The sequence below is a fragment of the Bos mutus genome, chromosome 22 (assembly GCF_027580195.1).
Source record: "Bos mutus isolate GX-2022 chromosome 22, NWIPB_WYAK_1.1, whole genome shotgun sequence".
Taxonomy (NCBI): Eukaryota; Metazoa; Chordata; class Mammalia; order Artiodactyla; family Bovidae; genus Bos; species Bos mutus.
Window position 1 is genome coordinate 45,132,283 of NC_091638.1, and position 23,330 is coordinate 45,155,612.

Below are 23,330 nucleotides of genomic sequence, written 5' to 3' on the forward strand. Positions count from 1 at the left end.
TGAGATTTCTACTCCGATATTTGTAGACGTTAGCACTAATCAGCTTTTTTTTCTTTACTATAAATATCATCATTGTTTCAGCATGTAGAGTTGAAAGTTTTTTGAGTTTTATTTTCAGATGAATCAGTTTCATATGTTGAATCAACTATATACTGTAATGTCAACTATTCCTTGAGTAGTTGCTGATCACAAAAGATTTAATTCATTTTATAATTTTCTCTGTTCCCTCATTTTATTTATATTCTGTTCTTGTGTGTGAGAAAAAGAGAGGGCTATAGGGAGAGGACTTACTTTGTTGTAGCTAAAAATCATAGACTCGTGATTTCTTAAATTACAAAGAAATAATGTATTTCATGGATTGCACAGACCTGAGTAGTGCTGCCACCCAGACACACATACTCGAAGCGCATTGATAATCTCGCACAGTTCTTTTTAGTGAACGTTTCAGCATACTCAGAATTCTTCTCAAGACTGCCTTCCGGGCAGCCATTACCAAACCTGTAGATGTGGCAAGTATGATGAAACCTGTATGTCCCCCTATCTAGTCTGAGTGCACCCTGCAAGTGGGGTTCTATATCAACTTTTATAGTTAATTGCTGAACCCTGAAAATTTCTGAAGATGGAGGTCTCACTTCTTTTTAAGCATCTCACTCTGTTTATGCTCAGTAGTTATCAGTAGCTTGGTTCTTATTTAGCTAGTTTCAATTACTGGGACAAAAATGATGGATCAAATATAGTTTAAAAACATACAATTTAAAATGTACTTATGAACTTTGAAGTTAGAAAGAATCTGAAGGGCCAAGATTAAGCCAAAGCAGGGGACTAGAGTGAAAACTACAGCCCTGGTTCTATCTTCTTCTTTTTTTTTTTTTAACTATTTTGTCCACTCCAGGGCTTAGTAGCAGTGTATGGGATCTTTATTGTGACATGCTGGATCTTTAGTTGTGGCATCCAGGACCTAGTTCACTGGCCAGAGATCGAACCCAGGCCCTCTGCATCGAGAGCGTGGAGTCTCAACCACTGGACCACCAGGGAAATTCCTGATTTTGTCTTGTTGGCTTTGCTAGACAGATGAACTTGAGCTTTAGTTTTCACAGTCACAGTGACACTGAAGGAAAGTGACAGAAGCTTGAGCCTGCTCAAAATGAGCCAAGCAGGAATCCCACTACCACGTAAAGCTGGGATCCCAGACAGCTAGACTCTTAATGCAGGAGTAAAGTAAAAATAAATTGCCCACTCTATTCTCCTCCCACCTAGACTAAGGGGCTCCAGGGAAAATCATTTATTTACCTATTTTAAGTCTTTGAGCCAAGATAAAGGTGAAAAAAACTAGCAGTGAGAATCTGTAACCATAGCTGGCTCTTAGGCAGATGTGCAGTGTGAGGTGATCCAAGAATTTTCAGTATATAATGTAGTTTAAAGGAGTCCGTGGTTGGTAGTGCCCAGGAATTGGCTGAGATAAATGTTCTGAAGGACCACATGTTCAACTAAGACCCCTCAGTATTTTTCTCCAGAGAAAGTTCCAAAACATGTGAGTAAAAATTAAAAAAAATTTACAAAACCTTCAAGAAAGCAAACCACTGTAAGCAAAAGCCAGTAGAAAGAATGAACAGCAGAACTAGAAGGGAAAGACTTCAGAAACTGAAATTTTAAGACAAACACTATGAAATAAGTATGTTTAGTATGTTAAATCGGAGAAGGGAATGGCACCCCACTCCAGTGTTCTTGCCTGGAAAATCCCATGGGTGGAGGAGCCTGGTGGGCTGGAGTCCATGGGGTTACGAAGAATCGGACACGACTGAGCGACTTCACTTTGACTTTTCACTTTCATGCATTGGAGAAGGAAATGGCAACCCACTCCAGTGTTCTTGCCTGGAGAATCCCAGGGACGGGGGAGCCTGGTGGGCTGCCGTCTATGGGATCACACAGAGTCGGACACGACTGAAGCGACTTAGCAGTAGCAGTATATTAAATAAAAGAAGGAGTTGAAAATATGGCTAAAAGGCAAGAGGCTATAAAAATACCAAGGAAATTTAGAAAGAAGCAAATAAAATGACTTAGAAATGGAAAAATATAAAAATGGAAATTTTAAAGTTTGAGAAATATATTTAATTGCAGAGTGGTCATAGCAGAAGAGAAACTTAATAGACTAGAAAATAGGGCAGAAGAAATTAAATGAAAGATAAAAAGATAGAAAACATTAAAGATGCATAGAAGATAGAATTAGAAGATAGAATAAGAAGATCTAGCACAAATCTAATCCAAATTCTTGAAGAAAGATGAAATAGGGACAGTTATTATTCAGAAGCCATATTTGAAGAGATAAAAGAGATAAAAGCTGAGAATTTTCACAGGTATCAGTCTACAAATTCAGAAGTCTTAAAATACCCAAAATAGGATAAATAAAATGAAATCTATTTGCATCAAAATAAAGACATAAAATCTTAGAGGCCAAGAAAAAGTCTTAACAGAACATTTGTCCAAAGGAGATATATGAATGTCTAATAAGTATGGAAAAAGATATTTGTTAACATCTTAGTCATTAGAGAAAGCAAAACCATAAGGAGATAACCACTATATACTCACTGGAATGATGACGAATGGAAAGACAGATGATAACAAATGCTGGTGAGGTTTTAAAGAAATTAGAACCCTTATATGTTTCTTCTGCTAAATCACTTCAGTTGTGTCCGACTCTGTGCGACCCCATAGACAGCAGCCCACCAGGCTCCCCCATCCCTGAGATTCTCCAGGCAAGAACACTGGAGTGGGTTGCCATTTCCTTCTCCAATAAAATTGTATAGTCAGTTTGGAAAGCAGGTAGAAATTCTTCAGAAAGCTAAACATAGTTACCATGTGACCTAGCAGTTTCACACCTGTGTTTATATCCAAGAGAAATGAAAGCATATGTCTCCACACACTTGTACATAAATGATCAAGCAGCATTATTAATAGTCAAAATGTGGAAACAATTTAGGTGTCCATTATCTGGTGAATGGATAGAAACAATCATGTATATTCATACAGTGAAATATTACTCAGCTATAAAGAGCAATGAAGTACTTATACATGCTACAACATGGATGAAACTTGAAATGTTGTGTATGTTATGGAAGCCAGTGACAAAGTACGTATATTGAAGAGTGCATTTATATGAGATTCCCAGAAAAGGCCAGTCCATAATGTAGATTATTGGTTGCCTAGGGCTAGGTGTAGAGGATGAGGAATGAAGAGTGACTTTTCTACTTAAAGTTTCATATTAAGATCATGGAAATGTTCTAAAAATAAAAGTGTAATCAAATGTCATGCACATATATGGAATATTGCACCCAACAATTGTTGGATACATAATCTTTTTAAGCACATAGTATACAGAATGCTTCCCTGGTGGCTCAGACAGTAAAGCGTCTGCCTGCAATGCGGAGACCAGGGTTCAATCCCTGGGTTGGGAACATCCTCTGGAGAAGGAAATGGCAGCCCACTCCAGTACCCTTGCCTGGAAAATTCCATGGACGGAGGAGCCTGGTAGGCTACAGTCCATGGGGTCGCAAAGAATCAGATACAACTGAATGACTTCACTTTTCACTTTCATACAGAATGCATTTATGATCACTGACTACATACTGTGCATAAAGCAAGATGCACCAAATTTCAAATGAATACTGTAGAAGAGACCATGTTCTCTACTCACAAAGCAAGTAAGACATAAAAAAAAGAGATAACTAGGAAACATTTATGTATTTGGAGATTAAGAAACACATTTTTAAGTTATTCATGGTTCAAGGAATAATAATGGAGATTGGAAAATATTTAAGGCTGTATAATAATGTCAAGGTATATCAAACTACAGAGAGTGAGCTAAAGTGATACTGACAGGAAAATATATGCTCTTAAGGCTCATACATGGAAAGAAAAAAGTATGAAAATTAGTGAGATAATATTCCAACTTAAGCTTAGGAAAAGAAAATAGAATAAACCCAAGGAAAGTATGAAGAAGAAAATAATTTTAAAATTAGAGCCAAAACTAATCAAATAGAAAATTAAAATGTTGGATGATCAACAGAACCAAAATTGGCTCTTTGAAGAGGTTATTTAATGGGACATGCTTCTGCTGAGATTCTTCATGTTGATATATGGCAAAACCAATACAATATTGTAAAGTTAAAAAATAAAAAAAAAAAAAAAATAATTAAAAATAAAAATATTAGGAATGAAAAAAGATAGTCATAGATACCATAATATCAAATATAAATGAGTTTTATGAAAACTTCATGCCAACAGGGTGAAAATTTAGATGAAATGAAAGTCTTTTAATGAAAATAACTTAGCAAAATTGATTCACATAATTAGAAACATGGATATTCCTATAATCATTAAAGATGGATGAAGTAAGGAATGGTCTTTGGAAAAAGAAAATACCAGCTCTGGATGATTTTTTGGGTGATTTTTAATGAACTTCAGTGAAAAAAAATTTGCAGTTTTACACAAATCATTTCAGAACACACTAAAAGAATGAACACTCCCTACTTTATTTGGAAGGCTAAATTGATGCTAAAACTTGATAAAGATAGCACAAGATAGGAAAATTACAAATCAGTCTTGCCCATAAATGTAGAAATGCTGACAAAATATTAGCAGGATGAATCCAGTAACATATAAAAATAATAATGCATCATGATGAAGTGGAGTTTTTCACAGTAATGCATGGAGAGAGTAATATTTTAAAAATACATTAATATAATTTATTATAATATATTAAAGGTGAAAATGTGATAAATCATGAGGTGCAGAAAAATGCTGGATAATATTAAGCATTCTTTAATGATTAAAAAAACAACTCTTGGCAGAGTTGTAGTAAAAGGGAACTTTCTAAAACTTGAATGCCTGTAAAAAGCTAAAGCAAGCATTGAGCTTAATGACAAAATATTGAAATTCTTCCCTTTAAGACCAGGGACAAGACAGAAGCCACAAATTCCACCAAGAATATCAGAAAAGTTCCTCTCTGTCTTTCTGCGTGACTGGCATAGACTTCTTCACAGCCAAGTGATCACAGGCTGGTTGGACTTCTGTCCTTGTGGTTAACTTCCAGTGAGAGGAAGCTAAAGCTGCTAGTTCTCCTAGAGGCTGGAACACGCATACCGACACTTGCTCTGCATTTTGCTAGCTGAAGCAAGTCACAGTCCAGTCCATGCTCAAGAGGAGGGTAAATAGACTCCTCCTTTAGTTTTGAAGAATGGCATATGTGTATAAGTAGGAAGAAATTGGTGGCAGTCATTTTTAGAGGACTTCTACCATAACTCCTAACAGACTGGCCAAAATGTAAAACTCCAATGACATATGATATTGGCAAAGACATGGAGTGATTGGCACATTTACACATTGCTTGTGACCATAGAAATTAATAAAGTCCTTTAGAAAATACTTTAATGTTATCTAGTGAATATGAAGATGTGCATACTCTGTGTTCCAGCTTTTTAACTCCTAGATTATTTTTTACAGTGTGTACCAGGTAGTATGTATTAGAATGTTCAGAATAGCATTTTTCATAATAGCAAAAAAAAAAAAAAAAAACCTGGAAATAAGCCCAAATGTCTGTTAACAGCACAGTAGACAAATACATTTTTCTGAAGTCTTACAATGGAATACCGTTCAGTTCAGTTCAGTCTCTCAGTCGTGTCTGACTCTTTGTGACCCCATGGACTGCAGCATGCCAGGCTTCGCTGTCCATCACTAACTCCCAGAGCTTACTCAAACTCACGTCCATCACGTCAGTGATGCCCTCCAACCATCTCATCCTCTGTCGTCCCCTTCTCCTCCCGCCTTCAATCTTTCCCAGCATCAGGGTCTTTTCAAATGAGTCAGTTCTTCGTATCAGATGGCCAAAGTATTGGAGTTTCAGCTTCAGCATCAGTCTTTCCAATGAATATTCAGGACTGATCTCCTTTAGGATGGACTGGTTGGATCTCCTTGCAGTCCAAGGGACTCTCAAGAGTATTCTCCAACACCACAGTTCAAAAGCATCAATTCTTGGCACTCAGCTTTCTTTATAGTCCAACTCTCACATCCATACATGACTACTGGAAAAACCATAGCTTTGACTAGATGGACCTTTGTTGGTAAAGTAATGTCTCTGCTTTTTAGTATGCTGTCTATGTTGGTCATAGCTTTTCTTCCAAGGAGCAAGCTTGTACTTTAATGAAAATGAAAATGAACACATTGCACAAATAGGAACTTGATTTAATCTTGAAGATATTAGATTGAGTAGAAAAAAGAAAAAAGCTAAAAAAGAAAACGCAGTGCAAACAAAGTTAAAAATCATGCAAAATTAAATAGTGTAGAATTTACAGGTGCAGAAAAATAAGGTAAGCTTGAAATACAAATAAGAAAAGGATGAACACAAAATGTAGGGTGGTGATTGTTTCCAGAGAGGGAAAGGAAATAGAAATGGGTTGGGAATTGGGTAATTCTAGTGATCCTTTTAGTGAATTGAATAACAGATGTTTCTTGTATTATTTTTCTATTTTATGTATTTCTGATGTTCTTTTGTATCTTTTTAATATAGAATATAAGAAAAAAGATCCCTCAATGCTTGTTTTTGGGGGGTGAGGATTCTCTTCTGTTGAATGATGCTCTTGAATGATCATTTCCATTGTGGAGTATCAGAGAAGGTCTAGATTCTGTCTTGGGTAATTACCTTTCTTAGCTCCCTGTTGACCCTTCTGAGGACCATGGTCAATAGACCTTATTTTTTCTTGGATGAGTTGTGGGTTTGGCCAGGAAGCCTTCGTTCCATTGTGAACCTTGGTTCTCAGTGGTGTGGAAGATAGAAAGCATCTTGTGGACCTTACCTTTCCTGTTTTCTATTGTCAGTCGCCTTTGAAGACCCTCCCTGGACTCCTAAGACTAAGTGACTCCCAAGGCTGTATTTTTAAGCTCATGGTCTGCCATGTTGGAGTAATGATGACTAGCTCTTGAAAATTTAAGAGAATTCAGTAGTCCTCAAATGTAAAGAGTAGAAGCTGTAGCATATAATTTTTTGTAATTTCATTGTTTTACAGATTGATCAGCTGAAGCAGGAGCTTTCAAAGAAAGAGTCAGAACTTCTTGCCTTACAAACAAAGCTTGAAACTCTCAGCAATCAGAATTCAGATTGCAAGCAACACATTGAAGTGCTTAAAGAGTCACTTACTGCCAAAGAACAGAGAGCTGCCATTCTTCAGACTGAGGTAAGGTACTGTTTCAGGAAAGTAGACATTGAATTGACAGCAAATATCCTACCCAAACAGCTTTCATTAGAAGACTCCCTTATCCAAATCCTTGGGGCCATATACATCTTGGATATCAGGTATCTTGGGGATTTTGGAAAGGTAAGATCTGTTGCATGAATCACAGATTGTCTAACACTCCCAGTGGGGTTGCAGCAATAGCCCATAAACAAATATATGAATATTTGTACAGAGAAAAAAAATTTTTTACACTTAAATAGAATAATTAAAGTATATATAAGAAACCTCCTATTGATTTGTGTTAGGTTGTGCCACCAAAGGAGTTTGCTTTTCTTTTCTTTTTTTCATTTTTTGGAGATTTAATTTTTTTGGATGTTGGAACCACAGATAATGATTGAACCTGAAATTGTTTCATTTCATCAAAAATCATAAAAGCATGAGAATGTCATCTACCTTCCTGTTACTGTGTGTCTGTGTAGGCTTCACTCCTGGTACCCTTAAGTTTCTTACTTCCTAAAGAGTGTCCTCAAATTTCAAGATTATTTTACCATTTGAAGAAAGTTGATATTGTTTCAACTTATTCATACAGTTTCTTAAATGAAATGTGATTTTTATTTCTTATTCATACTTAGAAGAGAAAAAAAAAACCTAAATAACTTGTTGCTATCCTACTTTCTTGCTTCTTCTCCTTGAATTATATCTTGGGTCTGCTAAGAAATGCAGAACACAAACTAGTTATTATATAAATAAAACAGTTACTAGAAAATAAATTATTACATGGAGTCAATAGCAAAGAAAACAGTGAATCTCCCTCATTTTTGTGTCGAGGCACTGTTTTACATGGATTACTTTAGAAGGCTCTACTTGAGTTACATGTTGTTTCTTGTGCTCTTGAAGCCATGTCTTTGCATGTGTTTGGGGTCTCTGGGGAAGTTTGGATTTTCTGTAGGAGTTACTGGGGCCATGGAGTAGATCTGTGCCCTCAGCCAAGGTGCAGGAAAATGCAGAGGAGAAAGGAAACAGGCTCCAGGTTGGACAGGTCTTGGCCTGGACCTGATCGGTCTATGCACTTCATTGGTCAATAGGCAGTTAATTGGTAGCTTCAAGCCAACACTGTCATTTTGGCCTCAATGATGTAGATATTTTACATTTAAGAAATATCATTTTTAGTTGTGTATAGTTCCACTGTGAATGTAGCAGCTTGGATATTTAAATTTTTAAGGCATAAATGTGAACTATGCCTTAATTGAAGGTTGACTTGTATAATATTTGAGGAAACAGCAGTGAATAGCAGTGATCCTAGAACTGTGCTAATACTATACTGTATTAGTATATATTATTACTATATAGTGTAATGACACTCCAGTACTTTTGCCTGGAAAATCCCATGGACGGAGGAGCCTGGTAGGCTGCAGTCCATGAGGTCGCTAGAGTCGGACACGACTGAGAGACTTCACTTTCACTTTTCACCTTCATGCATTGGAGAAGGAAACGGCAACCCACTCCAGTGTTCTTGCCTGGAGAATCTCAGGGACGGGGAAGTCTGGTGGACTGCCGTCTCTGCGGTCGCACAGAGTCAGACACGACTGAAGTGACTTAGCAGTAGCAATGCTATAAAACTATGCTGTCTAATACTATAGCCACCAGGCACATGGATCTATTCAAATCTAGATTAATTAAAGTGCAGTTAAATTTAGACGGTAGCTTCTCTGTCACACTAGCCACTGTTCATGTATTTAATAGTCATATGTAGTTAGAGACTAGTGTATGGGACAGCACAGCTATATATAGAACATTTCCATGTAGTACTTGTCTGTTGGCTTATTGGGACAAATCCTGCTCTCTGCCTGATTTTGTAAAGTTTTATTAGAACACAACCATACTCTTTCATCTATGTGCTGTCTTTGGTTGCTTTTGTGTTGAAAATATTTACTCTCTGGTCCTTTACAGAAAAAGTTTGCCATGTATGGCGTGTGATTTCTTGGTGAGAGGATTGATTGGGAATTTGCATGCCTGGTTTGTCTTTTCTCTAACAGTCTTACTCTGAACAGGGTCAGATTTGCTAACCTCCTTTCTATGAGCACAAGCTTTTCTTTAAAGTGGACATTCACACAGCAACAGGTTGTATCACAGTTGTCTTACATTGACAGTAATACTGTCACTACTAATAAAGTTACTGTAATTGTGTTGCTGTGTAGAAGGAAACTTAAGATGCAAGGCAGTCTGTTGAGATATGGCCCAGGCTTCTTGATAGTTCCCCTGCAGAAGGAAAGAATGAGAAAAGTCAGCTTAGAAAAGCTTACTATCTTCCTTTCACGTCCTTGTATTGATGCGTGCTCTATTCCCCAGCCTCTCTTCCTTTTCTTATTCTGTCCCCTTGTATTTTGCATCTCTCGAATTAATGTAGTTCAAATTAGACCTATATATATTTCATGAAAAAGACAGTGGCGACATTATATGGATAGCTTTTATCCCACATTCAGTAATTAAAATGACCCAATAAAGAGACGGCACTTTAAAGTAGAAAAAAATTATTCTCCATGTGTAGAGAAAGTGAGATGATTTTCTGGTTTTCTGCTTTGAAGTTGGGAGTGTGAGATTAATGATTTTATCAGCTGGAAACATACAAGGAATTTTCTTTTGCCTTTTTTCTTCTTTTAAAATCTTCGTAAATGGAAATGGAAAGAGTTATCTAATGATATCCATCTCTTAGAGGAAGCAATTTAGGTTGAAATTAGCTCTAATTGTTGGATCATAGGCAAAGGATTTTTGGCAGCCCAGTAAAATACATTAAAGTGATTTTCCTGCTTCTTGGCAAAACAGAGGAAAATAAGAGTCTCCCTACCTAATGTGGGTTAGTGGGTGAGTATTCAGTAGGTGAGATGTTTCCTTGTGCCCTACAAGGAAAGAACTGAGTTTACATTCTTATGAAAGGTATGGTTTCATCCTTGGAAGAGGTTATAAGTGATAGCTCCTTCCAGGTAGATTCCTAAGTCTTTACTGAATGTTCTTGCCAAAATAGAAGATGACTTTCTCTAGAATGGGAAGAGGCCTTCCGGCATCTCTGGAAAACCTTTGCCATTAGCTGTTTTTGGCTTCTCTTTTAGAATATGGTGAAAGTGACAGATGTTACTGACTCAACAGTTCATCTCCATAAGGAAGCCTTTTACCACCATGCAATTTGCGTTTGGGAGGTGGTAGGTTGAAGGGTGGGACAAGGGGGGAGGCAAGTTGTCTGGGTTTGTGGCTATGTGGCTTGGCTCCTGGATAGATTTGTTTTAACTTGTACAGATGCCCAGATGCTCTTTGACATGTGTGCAGTAAATCAATGGAATAATAATTACACACATACACACACACACACACACAGACACCACATAGCTCTTAACATAGCATTTTACTTTTTAAAATAGCTTCAAAGAACCCTAACGCCAAGTATCTTATTTTGCTACTTCCCTTGATGTTTTCCACGTACTAATTTACCCTTATCAACCAACGCATTAATTTCATGTGCATAGAGATAATAGTAAATTGACTTTAGTGCCTTGACTTTTATGAATTTCAATGAATAATTGCCAACATATCCAGAAATTACAAAGAAGAAAGGCCTAGCTATTATTGTATCATCTGAAGTAAAATGTGATATGAAAAAGCAGCATTTAGAAGTGGGAGATGTGTGCACATGCCTTAATCTCCCCATTTAATCACTGTGACGTAAACAAGACTTAAATTTCTGAGCCTCCACATCTTGACTGTAAAACAGCAGCGTTGTGCCAGCTTGATGTGTCCATGTGAGAAATGTTTAGATTCTTCTAAAGGGTTTTAACTATCAGTTGTGTTGACTATCATCATTGCTGTGATTTTTATCACTATTGTATGTCAGAATATTTGGAAAACACTCCACCTCACTTCTCCTCTTACCATCCATTCTGTGTGTTCTACCTTTGTGGGTCTCCTTTGAATTTTTGGTATCTGCTTTTACTGAGTTCAGACTTTTATATTTCAATTGAGTCACTTTTTTATGTCTTAGAATGATGCAGAGAAATTAAAATACTACAAAAATGCCATCTATTTTGTTCTGGCTTCAAATTAAAAGGTGTCTGTGTGTTTTCTTACAAGTACACTTTGCCCCAGCCCAGCATGATTCCCAAACTGCCAAGCATGATATCTCTTCTGTATGTTTTCTGGAAGATACGTTATATGATAGTGGAATGTAATGGTTACTTTTATACTCATTTCTGTTCAAAGTAGTTAGGGAAACCTTCTACTGGTCTAAAAGAAAACACTTGACAACCTGTTAATTAAAAAATGTATGGGTTTAGTGTTGAGAAGGTGAGAGGCAATACATGCAGGTTAGGTTAGTGGCAGCTCCTTGGCAATGATCCATAACATTTTTGATTTTGGTTTTTAAATGTCATCAATATAAGAAAATGTTGTGCAGTCTTTTGGTTCACTCCTCAGAAAATTAACCTCAGCACATCCATACTTATATTCACATGCCATAACATATATACTTTCAGGTACTTTACATATACTCTGAAGCATTTCCAAGAGTTTCACATTAAAGATCCCTGCCCTATGGATTTCATGAATTTTTCATTCAACATATATATTTTGAATGACTACTATGTGCCACATTTGGTTGCTGCCTTTATTGAGTCAACATATAGTGGGTATATGGATATATGAAGGCAATGGCACCCCACTCCAGTATTCTTGCCTGGAAAATCCCATGGACAGAGGAGCCTGGTAGTCTGCAGTCCACGGGGTCGCTAAGAGTCAGACACGACTGAGCGACTTCACTTTCACTTTTCACTTTCATGCATTGGAGAAGGAAATGGCAACCCACTCCAGTGTTCTTGCCCGGAGAATCCTGGGGATGGGGGAACCTGGTGGGCTGCCGTCTATGGGGTCGCACAGAGTCGGACACGACTGAAGTGACTTAGCAGCATGGATATATGATAAAGAGCTGATCAGAATACCTTGAATACTCACTGAATCCATTATCACTGGTTGGTAATAATCCCCCACAAAATCTTAATTGGACTTCATCTCTCTTTGCTTCTTTAAAAGCAGACAAAAGGAAACAAGCTAGAATTAAATGTTTAGCTCCTTTGACAACTGAAGTATGCAAGCTATATGAAAATATCCATTTATATCTCTTGTAATTTAAAGCTAACATTGCTAAGGGTTCCCTCCTGGTTCAGTGGTAAGGAATTCGCCTGCCAGTGCAGGAGACGTTACTTTGATCCTTGGTTCAGGAAGATCCCCTGGGGAAGGGAATGGCTACCCACTCCAGTATTCCTAAGGTGATTACACTGTTAATGTTAAGATTTTATGTTTTGATTTAAACTGATCCTCTGGTTCTCCTTGAGAAAAGGAATTATATTTATAGACTTACAGATTATTTCAGGAGTTACTGCATCTACTTAGAAATGCTTCAGTCAGCTATACTTTAGATAGACCCTCCCCTAAACTTGTCTGAAAAAGCAGCATATTATTTGATAATATTTTATTAAGCATCTGTCATGCACAAGGTGCTGGATAATGTGGGATCCATAATCTTAGAGGATTTAGTAATTTAATTGCATTGCTCGAATGTCTCCTAAGTACAAGACGTGACTGCTCTGTTGACTTTCAAAAACTGTGGCTGTTTTCCACGCAATATGTTATTTTAAACTTGACTTACAGCTTGTGAATTTGGTATTGTTGTCCCCCTTTCTTAAGACTAGGAAATAGAGGTTCAGAGAGAATATGTATCTTGCTCAAGGTCACAGAACAGTGAGTGACAGACTTGGGTTCTCAAGTTCTAAAACTCTTAACTAGAAATCTAGCACTTTTCAAGCGTCCCAGTGGACCAAGGGTTTTCTTTGTGTTAAGTAAGTGATGTACATTATCTCATTTAATATTCATGGCAAAGGTTATGCCAGATTTTATAATTCTGTATTGAACAGGGAGGTTCACTAGGGATTCAAGAATGCTCACTAGATACAACCCTGTACTGTCTATGAATAGGGATAAGAATGAATAACTCTGAGATCATAAATTCTTACAGTAACATTGTGGCTATAGCAGTAGTACTGTGGGCATATTAATGTGGGATATTGTTGGGAGGATACCATTTTATGAAGTCTAGAATTCCAGTATATTAAGAAGAATTTTTTGTATATTATTTAATTTTTATTTCTTTAAAAATGTTTAGGATTGTATATATATGTACATATTCATACATGCATTCACCCTTTGTAGGAAAAAAAAAAGGAATGGACAACAGTATCTTACTGTGTTTTATTTTTATTAGAGTCTCACATGATCTTTAAATGGTCTATGATACACTTACTGTACATATGTAGTATAAAAATTAAATGCATTCTTAAGAGAAATGGTGATGATACTTTCTTCAGGGAGATTGTGCAAGGTGCTGGTGGAGGAGGAGGTGCTTTTTAAGCCCATGGCAGCGTTTTTTGTTCCTCTGAGTCATGGATGATTCAGTGTGATAACACAACTAGTGGAGCTGTCAGTTTTCATGATGAATCATAAAACCAAGCTTTTGACTATGAAAATGTCATTTTATGGAGACAAGACACATTTTATGAGTCCTTGCTTCTGGGTTTGTTTCTCATTGAAATGGGTCCTCCCCCCAACTTCAAGGTGAGGCCAAGACTCCTGGGTATAAATGTCACCCTGACAAGGAGTTGGGAATGCTTTATGGTGTCCAGGGGCTGTGGGACAAGATGCACTCCCAAAGGGCTTTGCAAATTGTTCATATGCTTGAGGAACTACTCCTTCTTCTAAACTCACACATGTTGACCAAAGGAATTTTTTAAATGACTGTATTTTCCACAATACATAAGATGGGATTTACAAGGAATGCTCCTTTACTTTAAAAAAAATAATTGCAGTTTTTCTTTTTACCTCTTGCTGCTGTTGACTGGCAATCAGTACAGTCCTTTCTAATCACTTTAGTCCAGCCTTCAAAGGATAATATTAGAATTGTCCTTTTTGAGATAGACTTTTGTTTAATGCCCTTCATAATCACAGCATTTAAAAGTGAATTGTTTTTTTCAAAAAGTTAGTAGCAAATGATGGAACCAAGTTTTAAGACTGTCAGAACACCCTAGTGCCAAATCAGGGTGCATTGTATCACTTTTAAGAGTTGCAAGGAATGTCTTTAAAATTAATAAATGAAGGAGGTTGGTGAAAAAATATACAAAACAAAATCCTGGTGTCACTTGAATTTTTCATTGTAATCCTGTCATTGGCTTTACATTTTAAAATGTTTTTATTTGACCAGGAAAGGCATCATTTGAAATTTTTATTGATAACACTCTTAACTTCAAGAAAAAGACATAAACCTGCAAAGTTGTAACTATCATGGTGGCCACAATTGGGAGGTCTGCAAAATAGTTTATTACCAGTAGGAAAAAAATCTTGGGAACCACAGTCATTATAGGGGTCACCACCTCTGCTACGTGCATTTTATTTTTTTTCCCCTTTTCATTTTGAGGGTATGTATGATGCCAGTGCCAAACTACACACATTCCCCTCCCCTAATGTCTGTGGGCTTTGTTTTGATTCTCTCTTTATTAATGATGTGAAAACTTTGGGGTCACACAAAAATGAGCTAGGGTCAGCCTTTGGGGGCCCCAGAATGCTGAAAATGTCCTGGTATCTAGCTAGTGAAGACATTGTTTAAAGGAGCTAGGTTTCACTTGAGATTTTTAGCTGTTCTGCAGATTTTAGACACCCAGGTAAACTTTGCAAGTCAGCCTCATAATCTTGCTTTCTTAAGGTGAAATACGAAAGACTTGTGGTAGAGGAATGAAAATGTGTCCTGGTTGTTTGCAGTTCTGTGACTTTTTTTGAGGGGTCCTGTTAAAGGATGGTACAGGTAGCTACAAACATTATTTTATTCCATAGGTCCAGAGCCCAATGCTTTTGTTGTCATTGTTCAGGCTTTCAGAAAATGCCGTATTTAACACTTTGTTAGTATAAAATTGCTTTTGACTTCTTAAACACAGGTGTTCAGTTTGAATCTTAATCAACTGTGAAATAGGTAGATGTCTAAAAGGAAATTCTATAAATTGTGAACATGACTCTGTTAGCACACTAAATGGATTAGGAAAATTCATTGTCTGCCATGTAACTGAACACCAGTGTGATGCGTGGACAAGAATTAGTCTTGAAAAGCCAATAAAATGGAGGAAAAAAGCAGAGCCTAGGAGAGGTTGATTGTGTGGGTTCCCCCCACCACAAGTGAATGCTGGTGCAGAAGAACTTGGACATCAGAATGGCTATTTAGAGGACGGCCAAGAAGGAATACATATGAGCAGACAACACAGAATTTATAGAGTAAAACCACAAACACCTTATTTTCCATTGTACTAAAATAATGATATTTTACAGTACCATTTTATATGTAATTCTGCTTTCAATTTTATATTGTTACTGCAGCTCAAATCTCATTATAAATGTTCCAACAAAAATCCCTTTTTAATCAAAAACTTTCCAATCCTTAGCCCATTGTCAACTTACTTTGAACAACGTATTTTTCTAGTGAAACAAAGGAATTTGGTCCTTCTATCTGAGCTCATTGGGATGTTATTTGAACTGTGTGGCTCAACATGTAATTAAGATAATTGATTCATTTTAATTTCTGTATTACATCCCCTCATAATCTATATCCATTTTTGGCGGGGGGGGGGTATAGAGATACGGCGTAAGAGCCCCTTATATTCTTTGAAAGAAAAGCAATAGATCAGTAGTGCTTTTTATTTCTGTTTTACAAAAGATGTCTATACTATATTAAGCTGCAACTTAAAGTGACAATATACAATTAGTTAATCATCTGTGAGACAGTACATGTCCATAGTAAGTGTTACCTACTGGTGAATGTTTTGCAGGAAAAAAAGAATATATTTATATCATGTCTGTGGGAAGCTGAAAATTGCCGCTTTAGAAAAGGAGATGACAGAATTTAGGAGGAGGAAAATCCAACCAAACTCTCACTGACCTCCAAGCTCACTTTCTTTCTTTCTTTTTTTTTGGTATAAATTTTATGGAAAACAGAATTTATTAAGTACTTCCATTTATTTTTTTTCCTTTTGGGATCACCATTTGGAAATAACCAGCGTACATTGTGATTAAGTTCTCCCTGACACTGGACCCACATTTGTAACACTTGCCTCCATTCCTCTGGAAAAAGGATAACATTTGCTGTGGTTGGGCTTCTTTATGTGTGTATTTACATATCAAACCAAAATGTAAAGAGGGAAGTTAAATTGCAGGGCTTCTGCAAGAATCTTTTACCCATTCTCATATGAACTTTATTCTTTTTAAATTAAATACAGATATTTATTCTATACAGACATATATTTCACCCTTCTTGCTTTATTTTTTTTAAAGGGGGAGAATACAACTTGAGGTAATAAGTTGTGTAGGGGAGGATCATTTTAACTCTAGAAATTTGTTTTTATGGCCAGCATTTCTTTCTTGAAGTTTGTGGAATTTATTTTCTTGCATTTATTTTTTATATTATTTAACATTTTCAGTGTAAGTAATTTATCAAATCCTTATTAATAGAATAATATTTGGCCTCTAAAATACTACTTGGCAGTTGTTAATTTGAAACTGGACAGATCGTAAGTTCTGTTATTAAGATCTTGTGAAATGTGAAGGGAATAAGATGACCCAGCTCCTCATTTACTGAGTGTGACTGCTTAGCTAGTGCCAGCAAAGCTGGGTGTCAGAGGGTTGGTTCTCCATAGCTATGACCACCTTTGGCAACTCTTGTGAGAACAGTTGAGGAAAAAGGGAAACGAGTGACTAGGAGAATTGCTTGGGACTGCCATGCGTTGGAGAAGGAAATGGCAACCCACTCCAGTGTTCTTGCCTGGAGAATCCCAGGGACAAGGGAGCCTGGTGGGCTGCCGTCTGTGGGGTCGCACAGAGTCGGACACGAGTAAAGCGACTTAGCAGCAGCAGCAGCAGCAGCCAGAGATGTAGACATTAGTATTTGTCAACTCTTCAACCTCACTCCCATCCAAAGTTGAAAAATACATTTATGGAAAGATGTACATGAGTTTTAAAGATTTAATTTGGAAAAATTTAGTCATATTTGTTTTTTTGCTGTGTGTATGTGTGTGTGTTGTGTGTATGTATTAGAAGAAACAGAACACTAAGATATGGAAGCTAGATAAATAGCATCATTTTGGCAACCTTCTTTGTTGGAGCCCCTTTAGATTAAATAAGCCTACTAAATTAAATGCCTTCTGTGGATTAGGTGTTCTGCTAAATGCCAGGAATACAAAAATGAACAAGAGATAAATGTTGTTGGCATTACCACTCATAATATGATTATTGAGAAATATTTAAGTTTTTTTTCATACTTCTTTTTGTCCCTGAATATCCACTAGGGTTTACTATTGGAAAATTCAATCCAGTGAACTGTTAGTTGCTTATCAGAGCAATCCATAAAGACTTTGGGCATGTAACAGGGTCTCTGAGTAAGACCATGGAAGTAACTAACCAGAAGGAAAACTTGTCTCTATGCTCAGAGCCTTTTTCATTTATAGATCTTTAAATTTTTAAGTGTCACTTTCTTGGACAAAGTTTATAATATAGATTGTATAGTACACAAAAATACAATCTTATTCCTCAGAGACATTGTGGCCTAGCTGGGGTTTTCATTACTGTGCTGCATGCACTTAAGTATTTATTTTAACCTTTTGTTAACCTAATATTTATAAAGAAGGAAAACATCGTCACAACATAAATTTCTTGAAGAAAGGGATCTTTTGACTTACTCTCTGAAGTATCTGAGCTCTGAGAGTAGTGCGTGGCACAATGTAGGAACTGCAAAAATATTTGTTGAATCTATTATTGATCTTTGGCATCACTGGAAGTGTAGTGGGAGGATTAGATGAGATATTGCATCATGGTAACAACGGAGAAGGCAATGGCACCCCACTCCAGTACTCTTGCCTGGAAAACCCCATGGACAGAAGAGCCTGGTAGGCTGCAGTCCATGGGGTTGTTCAGAGTCGGATACGACTGAGCGACTTCACTTTCACTTTTCACTTTCATGCATTGGAGAAGGAAATGGCAATTCACTCCAGTGTTCTTGCCTGGAGAATCCCAGGGACAGGGGAGCCTGGTGGGCTGCTTGTCTATGGGGTCGCACAGAGTCGGACACGACTGAAGCAACTTAGCAGCAGCAGCAGCAATGGAAATATTCCTTTTTAGGTGATGCTTTAATATTAGTATTATGAGAAAACATGAATTAACTCTTCTGTAACTTTGTTATGGGGAAAATATTGCTAACTATGAATCAAGATCTGATAGTAGCAAAAATATGTAAGATTGATAAACTTAATGACATGAAATAAAGAATTTGTGCCTGGCAAAAATTATCATAGAGTAAAAGGCAAGTAACAACTTGGGCAATATACTTGCTAGTTATACTGCAAAAAGAGGGTTTTTATCTCTAATAAACTTCTTAAAAACAACCCTAGGGACCAATAACCTATAGAACCAAAGGGTAACAATATATAGATAGAATAATGGTCATAATATTATAGGTTATACATAGAAAAATAAATGTGAGTAGTCCTTAATTTATGATGCCCAACCTGATACATAAGAGAAATGCATATTAAAACTACATTGAAAAATGATTGCTTATTTGTTAGATTAGCAAAAATTGCAAGATTTGAAACATATGCTACTTATTGGTGGGGAAAAACTAGCCCCACAATACCACTGCTGTTAGGAATGCAAAATGGTACATCCCCTTTCAGAGAGGAATTTGCCAACATCTAGCAATTCACACAAGTTTGCCTTTGACTCTGAAATCCAAATTCTAGGAGTAGATTCCAAAGATAAACTGACAAAAATACAAAACAGCCAAGATTTTTCATTACAATATCATCTGTAATAGTAAAAGACCAGAAACAGCCAACATGTCTGTCAGAATGGGGCTTACTGAGTAAATCACTGTGATCCACAAATGGATTACTCTGTAGCTGTGTAAAAGATGAAGAATATCTCTATATGTTGATATGGAGTGACCTGTAGGGTATATGGTGAGGTGGGGGGGAGAAAAGATTGGTGATAAGTGTATAAAACTGCTGTTTACCTAAGAGATCGAAGAAATGCATATGTATGTATAAATGTATGTATGAATATATATATTTGTTTAGATTTTAAAGAAAATGGTGGACAAACTATAATACTGAAAACCAAATTTGAGGGGTTTTGTTAATTGAATGAGTGAACATGGAGAGAATTTAGACTTCTTTGAATATAGTTTGTTTTGTAGGTTTTACTTTGAAACTGTGTATTTTATAATAATTAAAAAGCAAAATTAAATCCAAAAAGGCAATTTCTGAAAAGTCAAAGGAAAATGAAACAAATGAACCTATCTACTAATGTGAGTGGTGTTGTCCCCACACTGCTGCTGCTGCTAAGTCCCTTCAGTTGTGTCCGACTCTGTGCTACCCCATAGACAGCAGCCCACCAGGCTCCTCTGTCCCTGGGATTCTCCAGGTGAAAATACTGAAGTGGGTTGCCATTTCCTTCTCCAATGCATGAAAGTGAAAAGTGAAAGTGAAGTCACTCAGTCGTTCCCAACTCTTAGCGACCCCATGGACTGCAGCCTACCAGACTCCTCAGTCCATGAGATTTTCCAGGCAAGAGTACTGGAGTGGGGTGCCATTGCCTTCTCCATATCCCCACACAGTGAGGATCTATTCCAGGTGACTATAAAATACAGTATTTGGAGTAACATCTCTAGTGAAATACTGTATGCTGCTGCTGCTGCTGCTGCTAAGTCCCTTCAGTTGTGTCCAACTCTGTGCGACCCCGTAGACGGAAGCCCACCAGGCCCCGGCGTCCCTGGGATTCTCCAGGCAAGAACACTGGAGTGGGTTGCCATTTCCTTCTCCAATGCATGAAAATGAATAGTGAAAGTGAAGTCGCTTAGTCATGTCCGATTCTTAGCAACCCCATGGACTGCAGCCTACCGGGCTCCTCCATCCATGGGATTTTCCAGGCAAGAGTACTGGAGTAGGTTGCCATTGCCTTCTCCGAAATACTGTATAGTCCCAGACAAAAAAACTACATAGAATCTTAAACTTTTTTCAGTGATTATATTATTAGTTGTAGTGGATATTATTTATTATAGGAAATAATTTATTCTAAGACAAGTGTGTGCAAAGAATGGGGTAAAACAAATGAGTGTTTTTGTTGGCAGCATTAAGAGCAGGGATTTTCAGAACTTGGGAAGAAGATACAGATGTGAGATTGAAAAGTTAAGTAAAAATACTGTAGTCCTGTGATGTGTGTTTTAAAAAATCTAAATCAATATATCAATATCTATGTAACTTATCTTTATCCTAGCTGTGACCCTGCAAAGTCCTAGAAATAAGGATCCATCTCTGGTAGTGATAGCCTTTCTAAGCATCATATTCGCTGTTTTCCCACTAAAGGCTTCTGTGGAAATGGATAAGTCTGTGCCTGGGACAGGAAATGGTGAAATCTTGTCATTTCAGAAAGTAGTGAAAAAAACAAAAGTTAGTCGCTCAGTCATGTCCGACTCTTCATGACTCCAGGGACCCTAGCCCACCAGGCTCCTCGGTCCATGGATTTTCCAGGCAAGAATGCTGGAGTGGGTTGCCATTCCCTTCTCCAGGGAATCTTCCTGACCCAGGGTCTCCTGCATTGCAGGCAGATTCTTTACCACTGAGCTGCCAGGGAAGAGTTAGGACAGTAGGGAAGCTCTCAAAGATTTATCAGTTCAGTTCATTTACTCAGTTCTATCCGACTCTTTGTGACCCCATGGACTGCAGCACGCCAGGCCTCCCTGTCCATCATCAACTCCCAGAGTTTATTCAAACTCATGTCCCTTGAGTCGGTGATGCCATCCAACCATCTCATCCTCTTCGCATAAGGTGGCCAAAGTATTGGAGTTTCAGCTTCAGCATCAGTCCTTCAAATGAATATTCAGGGCTGATTTCCTTTAGGATGGACTGGTTGGATCTCCTTGCAATCCAAGGGACTCTCAAGAGTCTTCTCCAACACCACAGTTCAAAAGCATCAATTCTTTGGCGCTCAGCTTTCTTTATAGTCCAACTCTCACATCCATACATGACTACTGGAAAAACCATAGCTTTGACTAGACAGACCTTTGTTGACCAAGTAATGTCTCCGCTCTTTAATATGCTGTCTAGGTTAGTCATAACTTTTCTTCCAAGGAGCAAGCATCTTTTAATTTTATGGCTGTAGTCACCATCTGCAGTGATTTTGGAGCCTCAGAAAATGAAGTCTGTCACTGTTTCCACTGTTTCCCCATCTATTTGCCATGAAGTAATGGGACCAGATGCCATGATCTTAGTTTTCTGACTGTTGACTTTTAAGCCAACTTTTTCACTCTCCTCTTTCACTTTCATCAAGAGGCTCTTTAGTCTTTCTTCACTTTCTGCCGTAAGGGTGGTGTCATCTGCATATCTAAGGTTATTGATATTTCTCTCAGCAATCTTGATTCTGGCTTGTGCTCCATCCAGCCCAGCATTTCTCATGATGTATTCTGCATAAAAGTTAAATAAGCAGGGTGACAATATACAGCCTTGGTGTACTCCTTTCCTGATTTGGAACCAGTCTGTTGTTCCATGTCCAGTTCTAACTGTTGCTTCCTGACCTACATACAGATTTCTCAGGAGGCAGGTCAGGTGGTCTGGTATTTCCATCTCTTAAAGAATTTTCCACAGTTTGTTGTGATCCATACTGTCAAAGTTTTTGGCATAATCAATAAATCAGAGGTAGATGTTTTTCTGGAACTATCTTGTTTTTTTGATGATCCAACGGATGTTAGCAATTTGGTCTTTGGTTCCTCTGCCTTTTCTAAATCCAGCTTGAATATCTGGGAGTTCACAGTTCACATATTGCTGAAGCCTGGCTTGGAGAATGTTGAGCATTACTTTACTAGCGTGTGAGATGAGTGCAATTGTGTGGTAGTTTGAGCATTCTTTGGCATTGCCTTTCTTTGGGATTGGAATGAAAACTGACCTTTTCCAGTCCTGTGGCCCCTGCTGAGTTTTCCAAATTTGTTGGCATATTGAATGCAGCACTTTCACAGCATCATCTTTTAGGATTTGAAATAGCTCAACTGGAATTCCATCAGCTCTACTAGCTTTCTTTGTGGTGATGCTTCTTAGGGCCACTTGACTTTGAATTCCAGAATGTCTGGCTCTAGGTGAGTCATCACACCGTTGTGATTATTGGGTCGTGAAGATCGTTTTTGTACAGTTCTTCTGTGTATTCTTGCTACCTCTTCTTAATATCTTCTGCTTCTGTGAAGTCCATACCATTTCTGCCCTTTATTGTCCCCATCTTGGCATGAAAAGTTCCCTTGGTATCTCTGATTTTCTTGAAGAGATCTCTATTCTTTCCCATTCTATTGTTTTCCTCTATTTCTTTGCATTGATCACTGAGGAAGGCTTTCTTATCTCTCCTTGCTATTCTTTGGAACTCTGCATTCAAATGGGTATATCTTTCCCCTTCTCCTTTGCCTTTAGCTTCTCTTCTTTTCATTGATAGGACACATCAAAAGGAGTTAGGGGCAAATTAAAAAAAAAAAAGTGCCACTTAACAAAGATTATCAAGATTAATAGTACATGAAATATGCTTCATTCAGTCCTTGAGTTCAGGATAAATACTATTAAAAAAATTTTTTTTTGTACATGCTAGGGAGCCAACACATTATTTTTGAAACTGGCAAATAAATGGGAAGAAATGAGCCCTCATTATAACTTACTTATATAAATGCTACCTCAGGGTAGCAAAGAGTTATGGCAGAGAATATTCTCTTTGTAGAAATATTCCAGCTAATAAATTAAGAAAGAATGCTAGACTCTCACCATTTTGCAACCTCTAATGATTTCATGGATTTGGGGATTGAGCATTAACGGATGCTGCATCAAATACTGCATGCTTCCTGATGGAAGTATGCTCTGTTGCCAGTGAAGCAGTTTTGCTCGAAAAATCCAACCTGAAACTTACTGGAAATACAGAGGACAGAGAGGAACTTAGCAAACAACTCCAAGGGAT

General features: G+C 37.5%; 1 protein-coding gene across 3 annotated transcripts in view; it reads left to right on the top strand.

Moving 5' to 3' along the window:
• ERC2 (ELKS/RAB6-interacting/CAST family member 2) overlaps nucleotides 1-23,330 on the top strand; it is a 996,367-nt gene that overhangs the window by 322,148 nt on the left and 650,889 nt on the right. For all 3 annotated transcript variants that reach the window (XM_070360622.1, XM_070360624.1, XM_070360623.1), the window contains exon 6: nucleotides 7,059-7,226. In XM_070360622.1, coding sequence (XP_070216723.1) covers nucleotides 7,059-7,226 — 168 coding nt within the window. The remainder of the gene's footprint in view (nucleotides 1-7,058; nucleotides 7,227-23,330) is intronic.